The following is a 21,704-nucleotide window of genomic DNA, read 5'->3' on the forward strand; positions in this document are numbered from 1 at the left end:
GATGGGACTTAAAATCATGTCTGCTGATATGCCCTCAAGTCTAATGCTCTTTTCAGTTATTAGCTGAGTGACACTGAGCAAATCATTTAACCTCCCCAGTTTCTTCGACTGTAAAAAAGGGAATGATAAGAACTCAGGATTGTCATTGGATTGCTTACCAACTCAGGGAGGAAGGAGAAGAAATGGATAGAATTTGTGACTCAAAACTTAAAAAAACCCAAATGTTAAACAATTGTTTTAACATATAATTGTGTAAAAAGTAAAATATTAAAAAAAGAATCTAAGGAGATGATATATGTGAAGAATCCTGCAACCTTAAAGTACTCTTTCAATCAATGAGCATTTAATAAGTGTCCCTAGGCTCTACAGATACAAATACAATGCTTGAAACAATCCCTACTTGCAAGAAATTTATATATAAATCTTGGCTGTTGTTTCACTGTGCTATGCTGTCTCTTTGATAGATGCAGCCATAGAAATAACTTTGTCACTAATCCTTTGAGTCCCAACATAAGCAAGGCATAAAACATTAAAACATATGTTCCCCAAAGGGATCTGACAATATTATGGGAGATGTCCTCTACAAAATTCAAATGGAAGAGACATTTCCAGAGATAGAGAGCTCTTCCACATGCATGATACTGCCAGCATGAGGTCTGGGACTTGATGAGGGCTTCCTATTAACTGCCATGGTTACTCAAAAGATTTTTATTTCAATATACAAATAAATATGTATGTATCCAATATTTTCCTGTGAATAAGGTATTGTGCCTAAGTAGAAAGCTCCTTGAGACCAGTAACTGTACACTTTAAAGTGTGTACACTGAGCCTTGAGCTCAGTGCCTGGAACTTGATAAGCACTTATTGATAGGTTAGTTAATTTAGCCACTCACAAAGAGATAGTCAAAGGATGATGAATGGCTACTGGCCAAACTATAATATGGAGCCCATTATTGGATAGACACTGCTGATAAACAATGAACTGAGTCCAAAGCTGAATAGGAAGAGGGGCTGAGATATATTTAGCTCCCATTTGAGCAAAAAAAAAAAAATAAAAGCCATACATTTCTTTAATTCTAGCCTTTTCTCTTGTTCTTCTTCCTCGTTCCTTTTTTGTCTTGTGTTGCATCCTGTACCCACCCACAATGCATCTCTCCATTGGCTTCTAAGTGATACTCAAATTTAATCCTTCAGAGGTATGCCTTCACTTGCAGCTGTACAATACCACTTATAGAACATTGGTATTAAAAGGATAAAGTTTTTTTTTAGGATGAATACTGGAACCAAAAAAGAAGATTTGGAATTTTCCATGGAGATTTCAGACTGCCCTCCTCTTATTTAAATCTGGTCCAAATTGTTGTCTCCTCATGGTTACTGCCCTAAGGTATATACCGTTGAAAGAGCACTATGAATTGTCCAGCTAAGTGGATGTCATAGCCTGGGCAGAAAGCATTCTACATCTACTGAAATTTCCTTATGAGGGTAGTTAGAACAACCTTGATGGAGTAGTGATGGATCTTACCCAGGAGTCTCTGCAGTGTTCTGCAGCTTGATAAGACTACTACATAACATCTGGAGGACCTCACAGTCTATAACAAATCCACCTTCAGTTTGAATTCTTTGTGGAATATCCTCCATGATAGTGGGGAGTCCCTTTGGCAAGTCTACATATCTTTGTTTTATGCTTTACTTGATATTAGCAAACAGAGGGTTGGCAAACAGGGTTATCTCAATTTTTACATCTTCCCAGGAATCTAACAATAGTGAAAAGAGCACTGGATATCATAGCCTGGGCAGAAAGCATTCAACAACTATTGAGGGATTTTGTATTTGCTATACATGTTCAGTCAGTTCTATAATGGCAAAGATATGGTCTACTTTGGAGTGACTCTTGAGAAAACCTGTCTAGCCTCTACTAATACCTTCACTGAGGATGCTCTCAATGAATGGATAGCTTACCTATTATATTATCATTATATGAAATAAATGTTTCACATATATGGCAAAATAGGCTTATATGTTGGTAGCTGTTGAGGTTCTCAGTTGCCCTTTTCAGCATTAGCAAGATGGCAATCTTGAACAATGTGCATCCAGGGTCTTTCCTGGTAGAAAAGAGACTTTCTCCTTATCAGTTGTGTTGAACTTTTCCTTAGACAGGAATTAAGATTAGAAATAATAGTAGTTTGTGACTATCACCAGTTTCCAGTCAGAATAGACTGAAAGAAACTCAGAACTCAGACAGGACTTTCTGGCCTTTGGCAGCCTGAGCAACAGGCCCTTTGTAGCTTTTTCCATCTGATAGGATTCTAGCTCTCAGGAAGGTGCTTCAGTTGTGTAAAGGGCACCAGGAGGGGCCAAGTGTCAGTCCCTCTGGCTCCCTCTCTTTTTTCCTTTGCCCTCCTTCTTTCTGAACCTTTCTCTAGTCTTTTATGATAGATAACCCTTCCTTCTGAACCCTGGAAGGCAGTATTTTGTTTGGGATTGCCTTAAAGTCTTTGGGATAACCTCCAGCAAATAATGCATTCTTTCTGAACTTCAATATTCTTATCTGTAAAATGACAGGGTGGACTACATAGCTTTTGAGGTTCTTTCATTTTCTAGATTTAGAATCTTCATCCAACCCTTACTGAAAAAGAACCTCTACTACAGTATGGTTATCTAGCTTTTATTTGAACATTCCCAAGGAGGAAGAATTACTTACTACTTATTTATGATAATAACTTTTTTGAACTCTCTGAAAGCATGATACATAAATGTAAAAAAAATGAATAAAATTTGACTTAGTGTCCTCTTTCTCACCTTCACCATCACATAGAGACACATCTCTTATTAAATAAACAATCCAATTTTTACAGACTATGGACATTTCTAGGTCCTAGGACTGATGTATGATTTGTACAAAGGACTTTTCTTAATGAAATACTTCTAGAAGTCTAATGGATAAATTAGATCCTCAATTGAGAAGCAAGAAGCATATGCTAATACATATCTCCCCAAAAGCTATTTATCTACAGTTCTTAGAGAAAAATTTGCATTTATTTAACATTATAACTTTTTAAAGCACCTTAATATCCAGCAATTAATTTAATTTTTAGTTATCCTTCTGCAAGACAGAGTAGACACTATTGTTGCCATTGAACAGTGAAGAAATTGAGGCACTAAGGCTTTTGAAACTTCAGATCTGAAAAAACTTTGCAGGTCATCATGTGTGGCCTCCCATAACCTGGACCCTGAGTGACATCATGAGGTCTGGTGTGGACTGGTTAGGTGTAGTCCATAATTTGGTCTGGACTTTTTCCTCTGCTGGAATGGGAAGATGGGTAGCAGTGTAATTTCTGCACAGATGGAGTTTAGGTGCATTCTTAAGCTGGGCAATTAGATATAAAGGATAAACGATAAAGTCAAGAACTAAATCCGGCTCAAACCTAGAAGTTCTCAACTGGGTTTGAGAATGGTTGGGGAGTTCAGTTTCACTTTTCAAAAGAATGTGTTTTAGTGATGAAATATGAATCTGGACAAAATATATGGAGATGATCTATTGTACTCAATTGTTCATGCATTCACCAAATCACTTGTCCTCCTAATCAAAATGCTCTCAATGAGGGGCTATTTTATGACTTGATTGATCTTAATCTTTACAGAATATATGGAACATAGGTGGATCCTCTCATTTTGGTGGTAGAAATATTCCCTTTATCATACTTTATGAAATTCTCAGATATCCCTTTTAATTTCCCAGGATTAGTTTTGGTGGAATGCCATTGGTAAAAGCTTCCCCTCTATTTTATATTTGCTGGTTATCTACCAAATTGTTGTCAACTTCCTTGGCTGCTTTTAATTCAACTTGGAAGGACCACCAAATAGTAGAAATGAGACTTCATCATCAAACTTCTTGTCTTACAGATCATAAATAACTTCATATTGGTGGGAATTAATACCCTCATGACAATCAATTAGTTTATCTTTTAGACTAGTTCTTGCATTGTAGCCTTTTGCAGTATTGTAGTATCACTTTCACTTCTCCTAAGGTTCAGGTTCATCTCTCCACTGCTTTTTATTCCTAATCCAGTGTCTAGCTGGATGGCCAATTAACCATTAAATAGCATATCTTCTACATCTTCTATAGTCAAGCCATTCAATTAGCCTTTCTGCTTATTGTAGAGTTCTGTGATAACTCCCCTTTGGAAATCCCCTTCAATACTCATGGGTGTCATTTTAGCTCCTCTCTGTGTTTAACCCAAGCATCACTGTACCATACTAGCTGGGAGTGCTACAGAGATGTCTAATAATCATCTAGTCTCTAGGACTGCTATAAACCTAAAGGATCTTTGAAATCTAATGTGGACTATATATCCCATGTTCCACTGTTGAGGCTCACAAGAGCTCAGTTACTTATTTTTTTTGGAAGATCTAAAATATAAAACAGGATTCTTATTTGGGATCACAAAATCATCTTCCCTATAATACAGTTTTATGTATCATAATTGGAATGACAATACACTAATATTACATTCTATTAGTATCTCTTTGGAAGACAGTTGCACTATCTCCATTAAATATCTGGGAATAAGATATGGGAAGAAGTCAAAGCAAAAGTAGATGGAACTAAAGGCTAAGAATGCCTGGTTCAGCTGGACATTAAGGCAGGATTTGATTCATGAGCTCAGTCAGAAACTCTAAAAATTGTCCCCTTTGGGTTGAATGACCATTAAGCAGCACCTTGAAACTTACCTGGCTGGAAAAGGTCTTGGGCTTGTTTCCTGAATCTTCCAGTTCTAAATTTATACCCCAGTGGTCCTATGACATCTGAGATCTCTTAAGAGTTTAAATCTATAATAATTCAAGTCAATTCACATTTATTAAATGCCTACTATGTGCCAACACAATGCTGTCTGGAAATTTGTGTATTGAAATGGGTGTATGAAGAGTTAGAGGGCCATAAATTCTATATTTACAAGGAATTTAAACTTGGTATTTTTAAAGTAAAGTGAATTCTGGGTAATTCCTTATGAAATTCATTCTCTCTGGTATTATAAGTCATCTCATACCTACTTATAGTAACTCAGTGAACCCTGTGCTGAGAATAGATGCCCTAAAGGAGGTCCCTGGAGAAGGAAGAAGTTGGAGAGGTGAGCTGGGAAAGAATAGGCACCGAACATTAAAAACCCAAAAGCTGTTTTACCAAAAAACGACCGCATCATTTCATGTTGCCTAAAATAGACTCCAAATTTGGCAGGGATTATAAGGTGATGGTGTCAGAAAAGGCAAACCAATTTGTTTCAAGGGCATAAAGAACAAACAGGATTTTTTTTCCTCTAGGGGCATTAGTCACCTTTACCTACCATTTTTCTCACTACCTGTTATTATCAATCATTAGAATGAATTAAACATATTTCAGCATGTAAAGGAGGACAAAAGCATTACATTAGAAATCAGGAAACCTAGTTTTTAGTTCCAGTTCTATAAAAAACTAGCTGAGTGATCTTGGATGAGTAACTTCCCTCCATTGGTCCTCATTGTCATTATCCTTAAAATATATAACAATCTGTTTAGTCATTTTGTAATTGATGGGAATCTACATTATTTCCATTTTTTTTTCCTACTACAAAAAGTGCTGCTATAAATATATCGGTAGATAAGGAAATTTTCCTTTTACCTCTATCTCTTTGGATTCGTTGCTTAAAAGTGAGATCTCTAGGTCAAAAGGTGTGGACATACGAGTCTTTTCACTTTGAGGGCATGATGTCTGTTGCTGATATTTGACAAACCAACATTTACATTAGGTATTGCCCACAGTCAGGATGCATTTCTCCCTCAGTTCTGCTTCATGAAATCCCTTTCTTCCTTTAAGATGCAATTTATGCACCACTTTCTACCTCAGGAGAAGGGAACCTTATTTCTGCCAAAGGTCATTTGGATATTTATCACATCATTCATGAGCCATACAAAATTATCAAGATATAGAACTCAAATAATGGGATATTGTTATACCCAGCTTGCAGCCCATCATTGCCGATCGTTGCCTTAGCAAATGATGGCCTCTGGCTGGAAGTTTCCCACCCCTTGTTCTACCTGACACTTTTCCTGATCTCTCCATCTGCTGCTATCCTCTTTCCCAAAAAAGTATCTAATTACCTTGCATTTACTGTATATTTATTTTGTATATACACAGACAAGTACACACATGTATAATTATGTCTGTATATACACAGTTTTTGTCATTTTTGTTGGAATGTAAGCTCCTCATGAACAAGAATTATTTCTTTTCTTTTTTTGGGGGGGTACTATCTCTTTAAAAGAATATTTTATAGTTTTGACAGGAATTAAAGTCAATCTAATTGGGATATAGTTTGGGGAGATTTTCCTTGCTTTATACCCCTCTCCAGTTGTAGTTGCATAATCCTAGGCAAGTCATTTAACATTGATTTGCCTCAGTTTTCTCATCTGTAAACTAAGGAGAATAATAAAGAGCACTTCTCAAGGTTGTTGTGAGAATCAAATGAGATAATAATGTAAAGCCCTTAATACAGTGCCTCGCACTTAATAAGTGCTTTATGAATGTTAGCTATCATTATCATCATTATTGTTATTATTATAATTATTTGGTCCCTCTCTCTGTTCTCCATGATCTCCCAAAGGTCACTGGCAGTGGTTCAACAAATACATTACCATCTCTGAGTTTGAGAAGCAATTGGTTTGAGCTTGGTGACTTAAACTCAAGGAAAGCTTGATACTTTCTTAATATCTCCTTCCTTACATTAGGTTTCAACTTCTTATTATCTACTTTTGTTCTATCATTTCCAGTTCAAATATTCTTTTTGGCAAAGAGGACAGAAGCAAATTGAAAACCAAGTGGGACTGAATGCTTTCTGTGGTTTGTTAGACAAGAATCTCTTATTACTACCCAATATTTTCTGATCTGACAGAGTTTAAGCTCCTTGAGGGTGTGGGAAATTTCCTGTTTGTCTTTGAAATGGTTGGACTATATAATCGCTAAAGCTGCTTTCAAATTTAGATCCATGATCCTATGACTTGTCTGGGAAACCATAGTACCGTGCCTGACACACAATAAATGCTTAATAAATGTTGATTGGTTCAATGATTGCTCTAATCAGACCATCTTTTTAATTCCTCAAAAACAGTATGCTAATTCTGGTCATTTATGATTTTGTGATTTCTAAAAATTTGTATCATTTGCCTACAATGCCATTCCCTCCCTCTACTTCTCTCCTTTGAAACTTAACTATTATTTAGGGCTCACTTTTTCTATTGAATCTATCTTTACTACTCCTGTCCAGAGAGATAGCCTTCTTCTTAGAATACAATTGTCCTTAGCACTACAGGATTTGACTCTCTCATTGTTTTTTATGCATTAATTGTGTCTTTTTAACAAACTGTTACCTTCTTTAGGTCAACTATCACATGTAGAAAAAGAGAGAGCAAACAGACAATTTATGGTTTGGAATGGCTAATAAGCAAAAATAATTTATTCAGTATGTAAAACTGTTCCTTGATGTAAGGAAACTTCATGACACTCCCCAAGGTAGAGAAGAGATGACTTGGGAGCTAATTGCTTCTTTTTGTAAATTATAGGATTATGGATCTAAAGCAACTTTAGGGATTTTCTAGTCCAACCATTCCAAAGATGATGTAACCTGAGGCCCAGAGGCTCAATAATTTTCCCAAAGCCATACTGTCAATGTCAGAGATGGGATATGAACCCAAATCCACTTTCTGCTATTGTGCAGCTAGATTGATCACCTATGAATAACACCAGAGGCGATTCTTAGTGAAGGTGAACTAACTACCTTCCAAAGCTGAAATTCGGTCAATCTCATTCTGAATTTGTCCCTTTAAATAGAGATAAGCAACTAAAAATGAAGGCTTTCATACTAGAAAAAGTTTGGCTAAAAAAGGATACTTCTATTTTATATTCCATCATGCCTTTGTTTGGTGAGAGTTGGTAAAAAAAAAATAGGGTAAAAAAGATCACCTCTGAAATAGAGTTGCTATATTCTTCATCAACCTTCATGTAATTACCTAAATAGTCTTTTAAATTTTGGTTGGTAATCACCATTTACCCAATCCTTTATTTTCTCACCCATTCAACTGTCCAACTCAACTTTTTATTTTTCACTAGTTGTTGTGTTTGGGTTTGATTTCCAAAACATCATGCTCCTGTGCTGAATACCCTTTAAACTCCCTACCATCCTCAGCTTCCTTTTGTGTATTACTTATTGTGTATTATTTCCATTAGTACCATACCAATATACCATTATATATATAACTATAACCATTACCTGTCAGTAGCTAGGAAACTCCTTGAGGTCAGGGGCTTTATTTTTCTGATTTATATCATCAGTGCTTACCACATTTTGGTGCTTAGTAAATGTTTATTGATTACTGATCATTGACTTCAGATGCTGTAGACTGACCTATTTTCTTCTGAACCCTGGTTTACCTATATGTAGGACTTGATTTGTTTCTGAGAGTTCATCTGGTTATTCCCATTTCTCCCTTTTATTTCCTCCTGCCTAAAATAAACATAGCTAACTGTTGATTTCTGAATTATTTCAGACTTTCTCCTTTATATTTGTGAGTACTTGTCATCAACAGGAACAGAAAAACACTGGGGATAAGATTTCACTCAGACTTCAGGCAGCTGCTCTCTAGGGGCATTGAGGGATAGAATCCCTTAGCCACTGTCAGAAACAACAAATATCTCATGCAAACTTTGTGTCATCTACTTTTATGGACTAGAAGTCCCTTAGCCATCATCAAAGTAGAAAAAGGTACAACTCTGAGTGAGGTCTCAGGCAGGCATGAAAGCGGGGAACACTGGCAGTCCACATTCCATTTAGCATTTGAAGCTGGCTCCATTTTCAAGTTGTTTACTGCTTAAATCTTGCCCACTGAGCCATTTGCTTCCTATAGTCTCAACATGCAATTCCAATCTTCTTCCCATGATACTGAATCCCTCCATCTTGGGTATTGATGCTATGTTAGATGCAAGCTACATTATCAGTCAACCCTGTTCTGATCAGTCCTGCTTCTCCCCTGGCTCATCTGACCTAGTTACTCTCATTTTCCAGCCAGTTGTAATGTGCCTTTTAGAAATCTTGTCACATCCTTAAATACATCTACCTCTCAGTTTTTCAGTCCATGTTCCTTCCTTCCCCTCGTCTTAACTGAAATTTGGCTTTCTACCACAGATATCACATTTTCTTGTAATCATCTCAATTGGAGATTCCTATTTTCACTTCTTTTTGCTCCATTGCCACTTCATGATCATTTAAAAAATGTATATCCCTCAATAGGTTTTACTCTTTTGAAGATCATATGAACTATTCTCCTTGTTATATATCACCTTCTTATTTTTTAGTATCATTTATCAATCTCTAGGTTACTCTCCAAACATTCTTCATAATTATAGCATTTGGTTCATATAGCATTCCCTAAACATCAAAGTTCATGTATTGCCTAGTGAAGAAAGTTTAAATTCTTTTCTTGGCATTGTGACACAGTCCTAACTTTCCAGGCTCATCATATACTATTAAGTTCTCAAGGCTCTTCATTTCAATTGAATTATTTTCTGATATCCACATACATTTTGGACTTCCTCATCTCTTCACAGATTACTGCTCTGTTTCCACTGATAAACCTTGTGATTATGATTGCCTGATCAAATTTCCTGGTCATCATTTTCCCATATGTTGTATCCTCATATAAGAATACAAGTTTTTTGAGGGAAAAGAACATCTCATTTTAAATTCTGTATTGAGTACATAGCACAATACTTGGTTCATAGCACATAGTTAACCAATGTATTTTTCTTTATTGATTGATTAACTGGTCTTATTAATGAGTAAAGCTTTCAAGAATAGAATGGGAAATAAAACTGTATCAGGTATCTGAGGACTAGCCTAAATAAGTTAAGAAGCAATGCAATTTGGGTTCTTATAGTATTTTTCCATCCTCATTCCCCCACTCCACTTTTGCTTCTTGGACTCCCACATGTTCCTTAAAGACCAACTTCTAAGGACTACATCCTCTATGAAGTTTTCTCTGATCCATTCCTCCATTTGGACTTTGAACAGTACTTTTCTTGTATCTCTCTAATATATAATATATTAATATTAATAACACTTCTGCCATTGTCACTGTTTTTGCTCCTGCCAACACTATCACCACTGTCACCAATACCACCATGACTGTTGCCACCATTACTACTATAGTTCCATATATATATATATACATATATATATAATATTCCTTTTTGTCATAAGGGTAATTTTAACTTACACTTTAAATGATTATTTAATATATGTTCCTTTAAATGGAATTGAATCTCTGGCTAACCCACTCTGCTCCCCCACTTAACTCCATTTTAGAATTCCCCTGTCCAATATTGATTTGAGAAGCAATATGGCAAAATGGATTGAGTGCTAGAGCTGAAATCAAAAAAGACTTGGGTTTAAACTTGGGACATTTACATGTTTTATAACCACTGGTAACTCATTTAATCTCTCTAAATTAAAAAAGGGGTAAATTATGGTCATGGTGCCCTCTCACAGATTTGTTGTGGGTACAAATGAGATACTGGATATAAGTCATTTTGCAAACCTTAAAAGGAAGTCACTGGAGTTTATTTAATATGCTCTACAAAACCTGCCTCATATATTAGGTGTATGATATGGTCAAAGTTGGACTTTAGGAAAATCACTCTAGTAGCTATATGGAATTTGGATTGAAGTAGAGAAATACTTGAGGAAGGGAGACCAATTAGGAGATTATGATAATAGTCCAAGGGAGAGGTAATAAATATTTAAACTAGGGTGATAGTTTTGTGAATAGAGAGAAAGGAATACATATTAGAGATATAGTGGGAGACATGACAGATTAGACAAAATTGGGAGAAGAAGAATACTCTAAGTGAGGAAAGAGACCAATTAGGAGGTTATGATAATAGTCCAAGGGAAAGGTAATAAGTATTTAAACTAAGGTGATAGTTTTGTGGGCGGAGAGAAAGGAATACATATTAAGAGATATAGTGGTAGAAATGACATATTAGACAAAATTGGGAGAAGAAACTGCTGAATAGTTGGATTGTAGAGTTAACTCTGGACTGTAGAGTTAACTGGAGAGCAGTAGCTCAGCAGAGAGAGTAAGTTAGGCATACAGAACTAGAAATCACTAGTAGAGAGATAACAATAGAATTCAGGGGAATTAATGAGATCATCAAATGAGATAGTATGGATAGAAAAAAACTGTGCAGGGCAGAGCCTTGGGGATGGGAGAAACTCATGGTTAGTACAATAGAGATGAACCAGTAAAGGAGACCAAGAAAGAGTGCTAAGAAAGGAGTACCAGAACACACATACACACATATGTACATAATACAGCTATAGATACACACATACATTTCAGTCATTGTTATTTCTTCTGTAGTTGTTAAATGGTACTTGACCCTGCTCTTTGCGATTGATGAATTATAACTATGTCATTTCATTACCTTTTCCGTAATGGTTTTGATGTCCCTTGAGAAGAGGGGAGAAGGAAGGAGGGATCTCATTGGTTCTTCTTCACCAGTTTTTGCATCTTAGATAGCCTAAAGTGTTTTCTTGTAGTACTTCCCTTCTGTGCCTCCGGTTAACCCTTTGTAAACTAGTGTAAACTATTTGGAAACATATTCATTTATACAGAACCTCTTCTCTATTTGCTTAGTCATATCTTGAAGCTGCTTTTCGTAAATTAATTTCCCTATCATCAATGATATCTATAAATATTGCTTTCCTTGTAGCTTTTGTTTCTAAGGTTCCAGCTCTTTATTATAAACCCTACCAGCTAATGATACTACTCCTACCCATGTGCCTAAGGGTATAAATCTGACTAAGGCTGCTGATCTAACTCTTTGAGGACAGCCTCAGGGATTTCATGCTCCTGGAATAGAGATCCCATGCAAGGGTCTCCCATAGACAGCACATAGTTAATGGAGTGCCAAGATCCATTTAGCAAAAATGACAGCTATAGAAAAATGACAGGAAGGAGAAAAGCAAAAATCTACTCTCTACTTGCAAAGATAGTAAGTAGGATGGATCAAGCAGTAGAAACACAGATAATCTTAGATATTATCCCTATACCTCCAAATAACAGCTACTAACTTATTTATTGAAGAGATTCCAAATTCCTATCTCAGGAAAAATCAAAGGAAGATTCAGATATAATGCCCATGTAGAACTTAATATCCTTGAGAGAGAAACCACTTCATTTTTATCTTTCTAACACAAGCAAATACCACAGAACCTGTTCCCCCTTTCAGGAAAGGATTGTACCTGAGATTTTGTCTGTCTAAGGAATTTTCATCGTATAATCTTTATTCATTAATATAGACACTACTGGGTATAATAGCTGCTTAGTAAATACTTATTTAATCAAATGTGAACATTTGAGTCTAGAATTTTGTTACCAGTCCAGTTTCTTACTCCTCATATAAGAATACATCCTCTATTCATCTTCCTGAAAATTCACCATACATTTATTAAGCAACTTCTTTTTTGTGGAAGATGAATAGCCTTAAGTTATACTCTGAAATAGGAACACTTGGCTTCAAGTCCCACCTCTGACATATCCTTGCTTTGTGTCTCCACATTCCCTCCCATAAAAACCAAAACCAAAACCAATCTCTAGGTGGTACACAATGAAAGCTTAAACTTTTACAGAAGATTGTAGAACACTTGACTTAAGGGTCAAGAGACACACCATGGAAGAAAGAGCTATTGCATGTGACCACTGATGAGTTTTGCACAAGCACCAATCCAGGTTCTGCAATGACCAAGAAATCGTTCCCCCGACCCCCAAGTGAAGAAATTTTGGACTCACATTGGTGACATATTCGATATCCTTCCAAAGGATACACTCTCGAGGGAAGTCTGCCAAATCTAAGAAGTGATCCACAACCACTTGACCAATTAAATCATGGCGGGAGAATCGGTCAAAGTCATAGACAGAAAAGTGAAGCTTCCTCATGGCAAGATCATTGTAGGGAACTGGGAATAAAAAAACCTCATCAAAGACTGGGTTTAGTGTCTTTCTGTGAACTTTAGTCTGGTGTTTAGTTTTCCGATCCGGGAGCAAGTAAATCTTGACATAAGGGTCTGATGTCCCAGAAAAGTCTTTTGCTGGCAGGTTGACAGCTTTATGGATCTTTACGATTAGCTGCTCTAAGTCACAGTCATATTTCACAATGAAGTTCAGTTTCCCACAGGCTTTGCTGTTGCTTTTTCTCCCATCATCAGTGTCCACTGACCTCTGCTTATATAACTCAGGTTTAATGCGTCCAATCCCTGTCAGTTGTTCCTGCTTCTGAAGCTGCTGGACATTGAAGTCTGGGTTTGAGAGGTTGAGTTGCCTTCGGATTGAGTTGTGCCTTGAGTGAAAAGCAAGAAAAAACAAAATTATGACCTGTTTAGGAAAAGCCTCTTTGCAAACATACATCTAAGCGTTGGTCCTTTGCCACAGCAGGTTTTGCCAAGGACGAGAACAGCTGTATTTTCTTGACCTGAACCTAGCAAGGACAAATATATTTTCTTATATGAGAAAAATATATTTCTAGGACATAAGGAACAGGAGTAGGGGAAGCAGCAACAGCATAACCTTATATTAGAGTTTTTAAAGAATTCTTCCCTAAATAACTCTAATCTTAACTCAGTGGAAAATTTTATTTCTTCTTTGGAACTGAGGCAAAATGTAACAACTAGATCTTACAGAAACTAGTTTAATCCTCTCACTCTCATATTACTGCTTCTTATTGAATTACACAGGTAACCCAGAGAGGGACACTGAAATGTGTAAAGACACAAAGCAAGTAAATAGTACATGTCAAAGGGAAAAATATTAATTTTCTGCTCTGCACTTTAGGCATGACTGCCAGAAAAAATTTGACTTAACATTATTCTAATATTCATGCATTTCTGAGAAAAAACAGAGGGAGGGAGGGAAGAGAGAAAAAAGAACAAGAGAGAGATGGAGACGCAGAGAGACAGAGACAGAGAGAGTGATAGGGAAAAAGACAGAGACAAACAGAAAGAGACAGACACACAGAGAGAGACAGAAAGACAGTGAGAGAGATAGAGATAGAGAGATAAAGACGGACAGACATAGAGTGACAGAAAGACAGAGACAGAGATATACAGATAGAAAGACAGCGAGACAGACACACACACAGAGAAAGAGAGAGACAGAGACAGAGGGAGGGAGGGAAGGAGTGAGAAAGACAAAAAGAGAGGGAAGGAGGGAGGAGGAAAAGGGGAAAGGAGAGGGAAAGGGGGAGGGGGAGAGAGGGACAGATCCATACTGGCAGCCCTGCTTTCTATGCCATCTTCCTTCAATGCCTCAGGCATATCTCTTCCAATTTAATTTGAGGTAACATTTTTAGGAATCTTGAACAAGGAAAATGTTAAAATTAAAAAAAAATATTCCAGAACAATAGTTATCACTCATTTCCTTCCTTGACCATTTCCTTCAGAGATTATGAGGTCTCCTCATCAATATTCCAGTCCTTTCTTAATGGAAAAGAATGGGTCCCACAAAATAGGTTCTAGAAATGGGGAAAGAGGAAAGTGCTTAATTTAAATGTCAATAAGCTGGTCTCAAGGAATGAGTATGGCCATGTTCTTAATAAGATAAAGGGTAGGTAGGTGATGCAGTGGACAGAGCACTGGCAGTAGAGTCAGTATTCAATTATGATCTCAAGACACTTGTTATTGAGTCTAGGCAAGTCATTTAACCTAATTGTCTCAAAAAACAACAAAAAGACAAGGGGCTATTCTTTGTGCTATAAATTTGGTCAACACCCTTAATCCTTAAAGATATTTAAAGTCTTTCATCTTCAAACTATCCCATTTTCTAAAGGGAACACACCTGGAAATGGTTTTTAGAAATATTTATTTAAGATTAGAAATTAATATTTCTAGAGAAACTAAAAAGGTTTATGGAATATGCTTCCACCCAGAGTGAGGATTAGCACTTAAGTCCTTGACTTTAGATCCACATCTGAGTATACTATGTTGCTGCTAAGCATCAGCTGGGGCTCATTCTACCTGCCTGAAGTTTGTCCCCTGTAAGGTATCTGTTCATATTGAATCACAGGAAATATGCTTTAAGTACCATAGTGGAGAAAGTGAATTGTTACTGACCTACTTCAAGTCACTGGCTCAGAAACTCAGCCTAAGAGCTTTCATTTCCATTCTGAGATAGAAAGGACATTAGCCAGGAAGGTGAGCTATTGGAATGCATCTAGGGATTTGGGTAGACAGGCTTTTAAAAGATATTTACAAATTAAATATTTGCTAATGAAGTCTGTTCTTTGGCTTCTTAGCTTATTATTCTGATTTTGATATTTTCCTTCAATTTCCAGTCTAGGCTGCTTCAATTCCATGGTTCTCTCTTACTAAGAAGTCATCAGTGAGACTCAGGCAGCAAAAAGGCTTTATTCTGATTCCCCTCAGGGAAAACAAAACACATTTAATTTTTTTTGAGTTTTGAGCCTTTGCACAGGTTGCTAAAAAAAAAAAAATCACCTTATAGGCCCCAAAATGAGAATAATGAAATAGACTGCTAGGGAAAAATACTGAAATTTATTACAGACGATGAAGTCTTAGAATTCTAAATGCAACAAGGCTTGCTTTGCATTTGCCCAAATCAGCTAACATGGAGGGGCCAAAGTAGGAGACGACAGAAACTTGCTTCTGGGAGAAGACACTGTCTCTTTTTATTGACAAAATTGCCAGAAGAGGCTGCATCTTTAAACTACCAGACTGGTATAGTCTCAAACTTTCTGTTAGTTTGGCCAATTTGTCTATAGCACAGATACCATTAATTAAGCTGGCTAGAGTTTGGAATCTCCTTTTAAGATCCACAAAGCAGGCTTGGAATTTAGTCTGTTTTGTCTACCCCTTTTGGTTCAAGGAACAGGCAGAGAAGTCTTGCGTACCTGAGCTGCGTGTCATATTCAGCCTCCAAGGTTTCCAAAGACTCTGTTTCATGGGCCTCCAAAATTAAAAAGGACAAACAAAACTAAACACCCCCCAAGCCTGTTTCTTGGGGACAATGTCTAAAGGAAAGGAGGGGAATAACCTCCTCAGCCAGCTGAAGTCATGGTGCCCTGCTTTGGGTAAAGGGGATCTTCAATCCTGCATCCTGCCATAACACCAGAAAAAGAATGAGAGACACTGTCCCAGTCTGGTAATTTTTAGGATGCAGCATGTTCTGGCTGCAGACTATGGAAAGAGGGCATCCAACCCTGTAGAAGGGGAACACAGAATGCCTTCTTTTAGAAATAGGTCTTTAGCACCTGCTATATGATAGGTGATCTGGACATTCATAAAGCAAAATCCCATTACATTAGAAAAATTCAAGAGTCACTCAAGGCAAGGACAAAATATACCCTTATACTCAGAAACATTCATGAGAAAGATGTAGGAAAGTAGGAATGAGGAAAACAATGTTGGAAAACACAGCTTGGAACAAGAAATGAAAAAGGTCAGAGGTCCATAGGATATTAGAGTCCTTACGCCTCTGCATTTTGAATTTCTTTTTTTCATGAAGAGAGCTAGATAGTGCTGGATATGGCAAATACAAAATAGCATCTCCAAATATGGAACTTCCTGTATCTTAATAGAAAAGAAAATAATTTTTATTTCTTTGTGCATCATTTCAGAATCAACTGACTTTAAAGTCACATCATTGACTGCTTGGAGCAAAGGTAAAAATCAATAACAAGTCAAATCACATCAAACAAAACAAACAAAATCAAATAACAAAAATCAATAAGTAAAGAAAGGGAAAAAATTGAGGAACGCCTCCCTCTACACAAATATGTGTGATTACAGCAGAACCCATCGAGCTTGTTTAGGCAGCTGCCAACTAAGAAAGGGGGGAGAGGATGAACAAAAGCCAAGATATTGACTAGAGTAATTTCTTAGAAAAGTTGAATTGATATGTAGTTGTCACAAGAAGGCAGAAAGGGTTCACAAATTACTACAGCTGTAAAGCCATGGTCAAGGATAACACTATTTTAGAATACAATTCATTTGCAAAACATTATAGAGCTGGATGATGAAAGATTACAAGCAGTTTAATCTCATAAAATAACTTAAGGAAGAGGAGGGAAAATGAATCTACAGAGAGCATGGTATGAAGTCTGACTGTCCTGAGGAAAATCCCCCATAGCTCAAAGTTCAGGGTACAAGTCAATAAAAAGCTCTCTTATTATAAGTGATTGCAGGGAGAGGCTTGTTGATCCAGAGAGCTTCCTCTATATCTCAAGAAAATCTGATTACAATTATATATAGAATAAATTACCATTATACATAGAATTTAGAAAAGGGAAAATCAAGGGAAATTATGTTGTATTACAGATTGTTACAGAGTGCAAGATACAACAAAGTTCCATGCAAAGAGTAGAGGCAGAATGTAAAATTCTTAGATATGATTCTGTGATATAATGTTTATGTTCAGTGAGAAGTACACTGGTTTTCATATTAAGAAAAGCTTTGCTAAGAATTCTAGTACAGAGATAAACCTAAATTCAGAGAAGTGGATGTGGTTACTTATTTACACTGAAATGGGGTTAGTTGAATAATGTTAACCTCTCTGGGTGTCCTGTTTTCTTACATACATATTCATATACACACAAACACACCATAAAGAAGTGCAATAAATAGATAAAAAAGGAATATATTTGTTGACATTTCTATAGAGCGCTATTGTCACTGTTGATAATAATGCACTTGCACATTTTAATTCTTCCATCTCAATAGCTGATTGTAACATTTGAAGAACTAGTAATGGTATTAAGAAGATGAGATCAGGGAAGGAAACATGCTCTGACAAAATACAAACAGAAAATGTCTATTGCTAGTGACAATTTTAAAGTTACTTGAGAGTTGATTTTCAAGATTTTTCAAAGACAGAGAGAATCCCAAAGGACAAAAGATTGCAGCAAGTCCTTTACAAACAGTACTGTCACCAGTAATAACAACCAAGACATTTAAAAATACCAGCAATCACTGACCTATATGCCTACATTTTCTTCTCTATAAAATCATTATGTGAATGATCTATGATTAAGAGTATCCATGATGACAATATGAATAGGGGACATGTGGGTTTTCCCACACAATTTGATTCAGAAGACCACATTTTTGAGTCATGCAATTAATTGAGAGATATAACGAATGTAATAAAATCCTTCTGTGTTTATTGTTTGTTAATTATACAAAATATATTTGAACCAGCAGAACAAAATGTATATTAAACAAAATTACTAATTATATAATTTTTGTTCATAAAACAAAATTATGTATTAATTATACAAAATATATTTGAACCAGTAGAACAAACTGTAACCCTAGGAGGGCATTTCCTTAACAAGGTTTCTCTCACGGATCTATTTAAGATTATAGACTATTTCATGACAGGACCATAGAAGAAAGTGTGGCACTTTGGAAAGAACACTGTTGAAATCACAAAACTCAAGTTTGAATCCTGGCTCTCATCTGCTACCTTGATAAGTTACTTACTTTCACTATGCCTCAATTTCCTCAAGTATAAAATGAAAGGGTTGGATTAAAATAAATGACTTCTAAGATTTCTCCAGCTTTTATTCTATGATTCTATGAAGTAACTTTGATCAACTATCCACTGAATATCAAGGAAGAGATCAAACAGGAAGATATATAGAAAATAAAAAAGATGATGAATATGGGAATATCGCACATATTTAATATATATCAGATTGCTTTCTAGTCTTGAGGAGGGGGGAGAAGAGGAAGAAAAGTTTGGAGCATAAGGTTTTGCAAAGGTGAATGTTGAAAACTATCTTTGCATGTGTGAATGTCTTACATAAAGCCCTAAAGGAAAATGGATCTCCTATTTATCAATAGACTTTATAGATATTCCAATTCATTCACAAATAGATAAATACACACACACACACACACACACACACACACACACACATATATATATATATATATATATACACATTCATAAGTTTGGGGCAGAGGATGATTGGGGCAAGTAAATGTCAAGTGTATAATGCCCATATTATCATATCCATTTCAATGAATGGCCCAATGTGTGTGTGTATACATCCATATCATATACATGAAAATACACATACTATATACAGTTTCAACTAATCATTCAGGTAATTTGTTTTTACCTGATTATACATATTTGTTATAAGACTTTTTTTTTTCCTAGCCCCTCCCTGCAATCACTTATAATAAGAGAGCTTTTTACATTGTTATGAGATATCTCATGAAATGGGAGCAATCAATGGAAAAAACAAAACATGTCAATAAGATTTTTTTCCCCAAAAGATATTTTATTAAGAGAAGAGGATACAGGCAAAATGAAGAGATAAAATAGACTGTGGTAAATAAATAGACTGGGGAAAGCAAGAGAATTAGCAAGGAAAGGGATTTGAAATAAGCCATTAAAAGAATATTCCATGAAGTGTGAATATGCCATTGACTGGCAGGCTAAATCCATAGAGGAGTTTAGAAGCCTAACCAGAGTTAGCTATAGGAAGGAGAAAGACATCATTAAAGGGAAGTTGCCATGAGGAGGGAAAGAGTGTCTCAGTGGGCTTAGCCTTGAAAAGAACTTAGCCAATAAGACTGTTTTTTGAAAATAAAACAATTAGGAGAAATCTTCCAGTATGGTGGGTGAATCCTCTTTGGAGAATCTCTGTGTAGTCTTGGATAAGAATCAGGCAGGATGAGAAGGCATAAAGACATTGCAATGTGTACCAGTGGAAGTAATTTGATAAAATTAGCAAAGTATTTATATGTTAAGGTTGGAGCTGTAAAAATTTTAATTGTTCGATGCTGAACGGTCATATATTAAATCTATATTCTGTATAAAATACTCCAGTAGGGGAAAATGCAATGATAATTCAAAAATGGTCCATGGCCTCATGGACAATAGGCAGGTGGACATGGAGTCAGAAAGACCTAGTTTCCAGCTGTGTGATTTTGGGCAAATCACTTAATCTCTGTCTGCCTCAATTTCCTCATCTGTCAAATGAGCTTAATATTAGCATTTAATTCCTAGAGTTGTTGTGAAGATAAAATGAAGCATTGCTTGTAAGGTACTTTGAAAAACTTAAAGCATTATATAAATTCTGGCTATTATGATTTTTGTCTTATGATTTAGAGAGGAAATGCAATACATACAGCAGTAAAAGCTAATATTTAAAAATGCACAATAATGCTACAACAACTATTGTACTGAAGAGAATATAAGAACATATGAGAGGAAACAAGTTCCACGTGATATCTGAGGGAAACCTTCCTGGAAAAGTCAGCACTTAAGCTGGGTTTTGTAAGATGAAAAGAATTTTAAATAGTGAAGAATAAGAGTAGGGAGGATTGAGGTGGAGATCAAAGTTTTTCATATATAAATAAATACATAAAACATGTCACCAAAAGGAGAAAATACAACATATGCATAAGAAAAACTGAAGTACTGAACGTGGATCACAATATACTATTTTCACCTTTTTAATGTTGTTTGCTTGCTTTTTGTTGTATTTCTAATTTTTCCCTTTTAAATCTGTTTTCTTATGGAGCATGTGGATAAATGTGGAAATATGTATAGATAAATTGTACATGTTTGTTATATATTATATTACTTGCTGTCTAGGGGAGAATGTGGGAAGAAAGAAGGGAGAAAAACTTGGAACACAAGGTTTTGCAAGAATGAATGTTGAAAACTATTTTAGCGTATATTTTGAAAATAAAATGCTATTTTTATTTTAAAAAGGAAAAACTGAAGTGTTCAATTTGATTAGAACACAATGCATTTGGAAAGGACTAGTGTGAGATGAGACCCAAGTTGTAGAAGATCAGGTCTGTAGAAGCCTAGATTTGTTGAAGTATGTCCTTTTGTTGTCAAAAATGACACATCTAGTCCACAAGGAGTTAGTTGGGGATACTGCCTACTCTAACCTATTTGCAGGTATAGGAGTAATTTCTGGCACTTTTCAAATAAGATTTCCCCTATACTTAAATAATTAAAAAAAAAACCCAAAGGCAGTAGGGAGAAATGACCTGTCTTTATAAAGCAAAGGAAATGTTTGAGCCATTTCAGAAACTTGTAATTACATATTTTTTGAATGTTGACTTCATTAAAAAAAAAAAAAAACATTCTCCCTGCTGATCACTAACAGTTTGTCTCAGAAGTACAACAAAGACATAATTACGTAGGTGTTAACTTATGCTTGTCACACCTCTTCTAGACATTGACATAACAGGCAGACACATTCCATTCACATGCTCTCTCATAGCTAGGACACCAATGTCTTAGTGAAAATGGTTCTGTTAGAAAGTTACCACTGACAGTTTTTGAAATCTTTGTTTAGAGTTCTTGGGAACCAAAGGCTTCTGGGTGTCCTGGCGAACGGGAAATGAGAAATGGAACATTTCTGGGTCCAGAGCTGACTCCTTTCAATAGTCAAGGTCAATAAATCATGCAATTACTTGGAGCTGACATCTTGTGATGATATAGCAGAATCTTAACCAAAATTTCCTTTCTGGACAAAGAAAGACTAGTTTCAGGAAAAACAAATGTCTTCCATGCATGTTTTGAGATTTAGGAAGCTGGAATAATTTTATTCTTTTTCTGCTCTCTCTCTG

General features: G+C 36.0%; 1 protein-coding gene across 1 annotated transcript in view; it reads right to left on the reverse strand.

Annotated features, from left to right (window-relative positions):
- The window catches only part of SYT9 (synaptotagmin 9), a 202,679-nt gene that overhangs the window by 125,673 nt on the left and 55,302 nt on the right, over positions 1 to 21,704 (reverse strand). The window contains exon 3 of the mRNA XM_051964791.1: positions 12,880 to 13,426. Coding sequence (XP_051820751.1) covers positions 12,880 to 13,426 — 547 coding nt within the window. The remainder of the gene's footprint in view (positions 1 to 12,879; positions 13,427 to 21,704) is intronic.

Source organism: Antechinus flavipes, chromosome 6, assembly GCF_016432865.1.
Source record: "Antechinus flavipes isolate AdamAnt ecotype Samford, QLD, Australia chromosome 6, AdamAnt_v2, whole genome shotgun sequence".
Classification (NCBI taxonomy): Eukaryota; Metazoa; Chordata; class Mammalia; order Dasyuromorphia; family Dasyuridae; genus Antechinus; species Antechinus flavipes.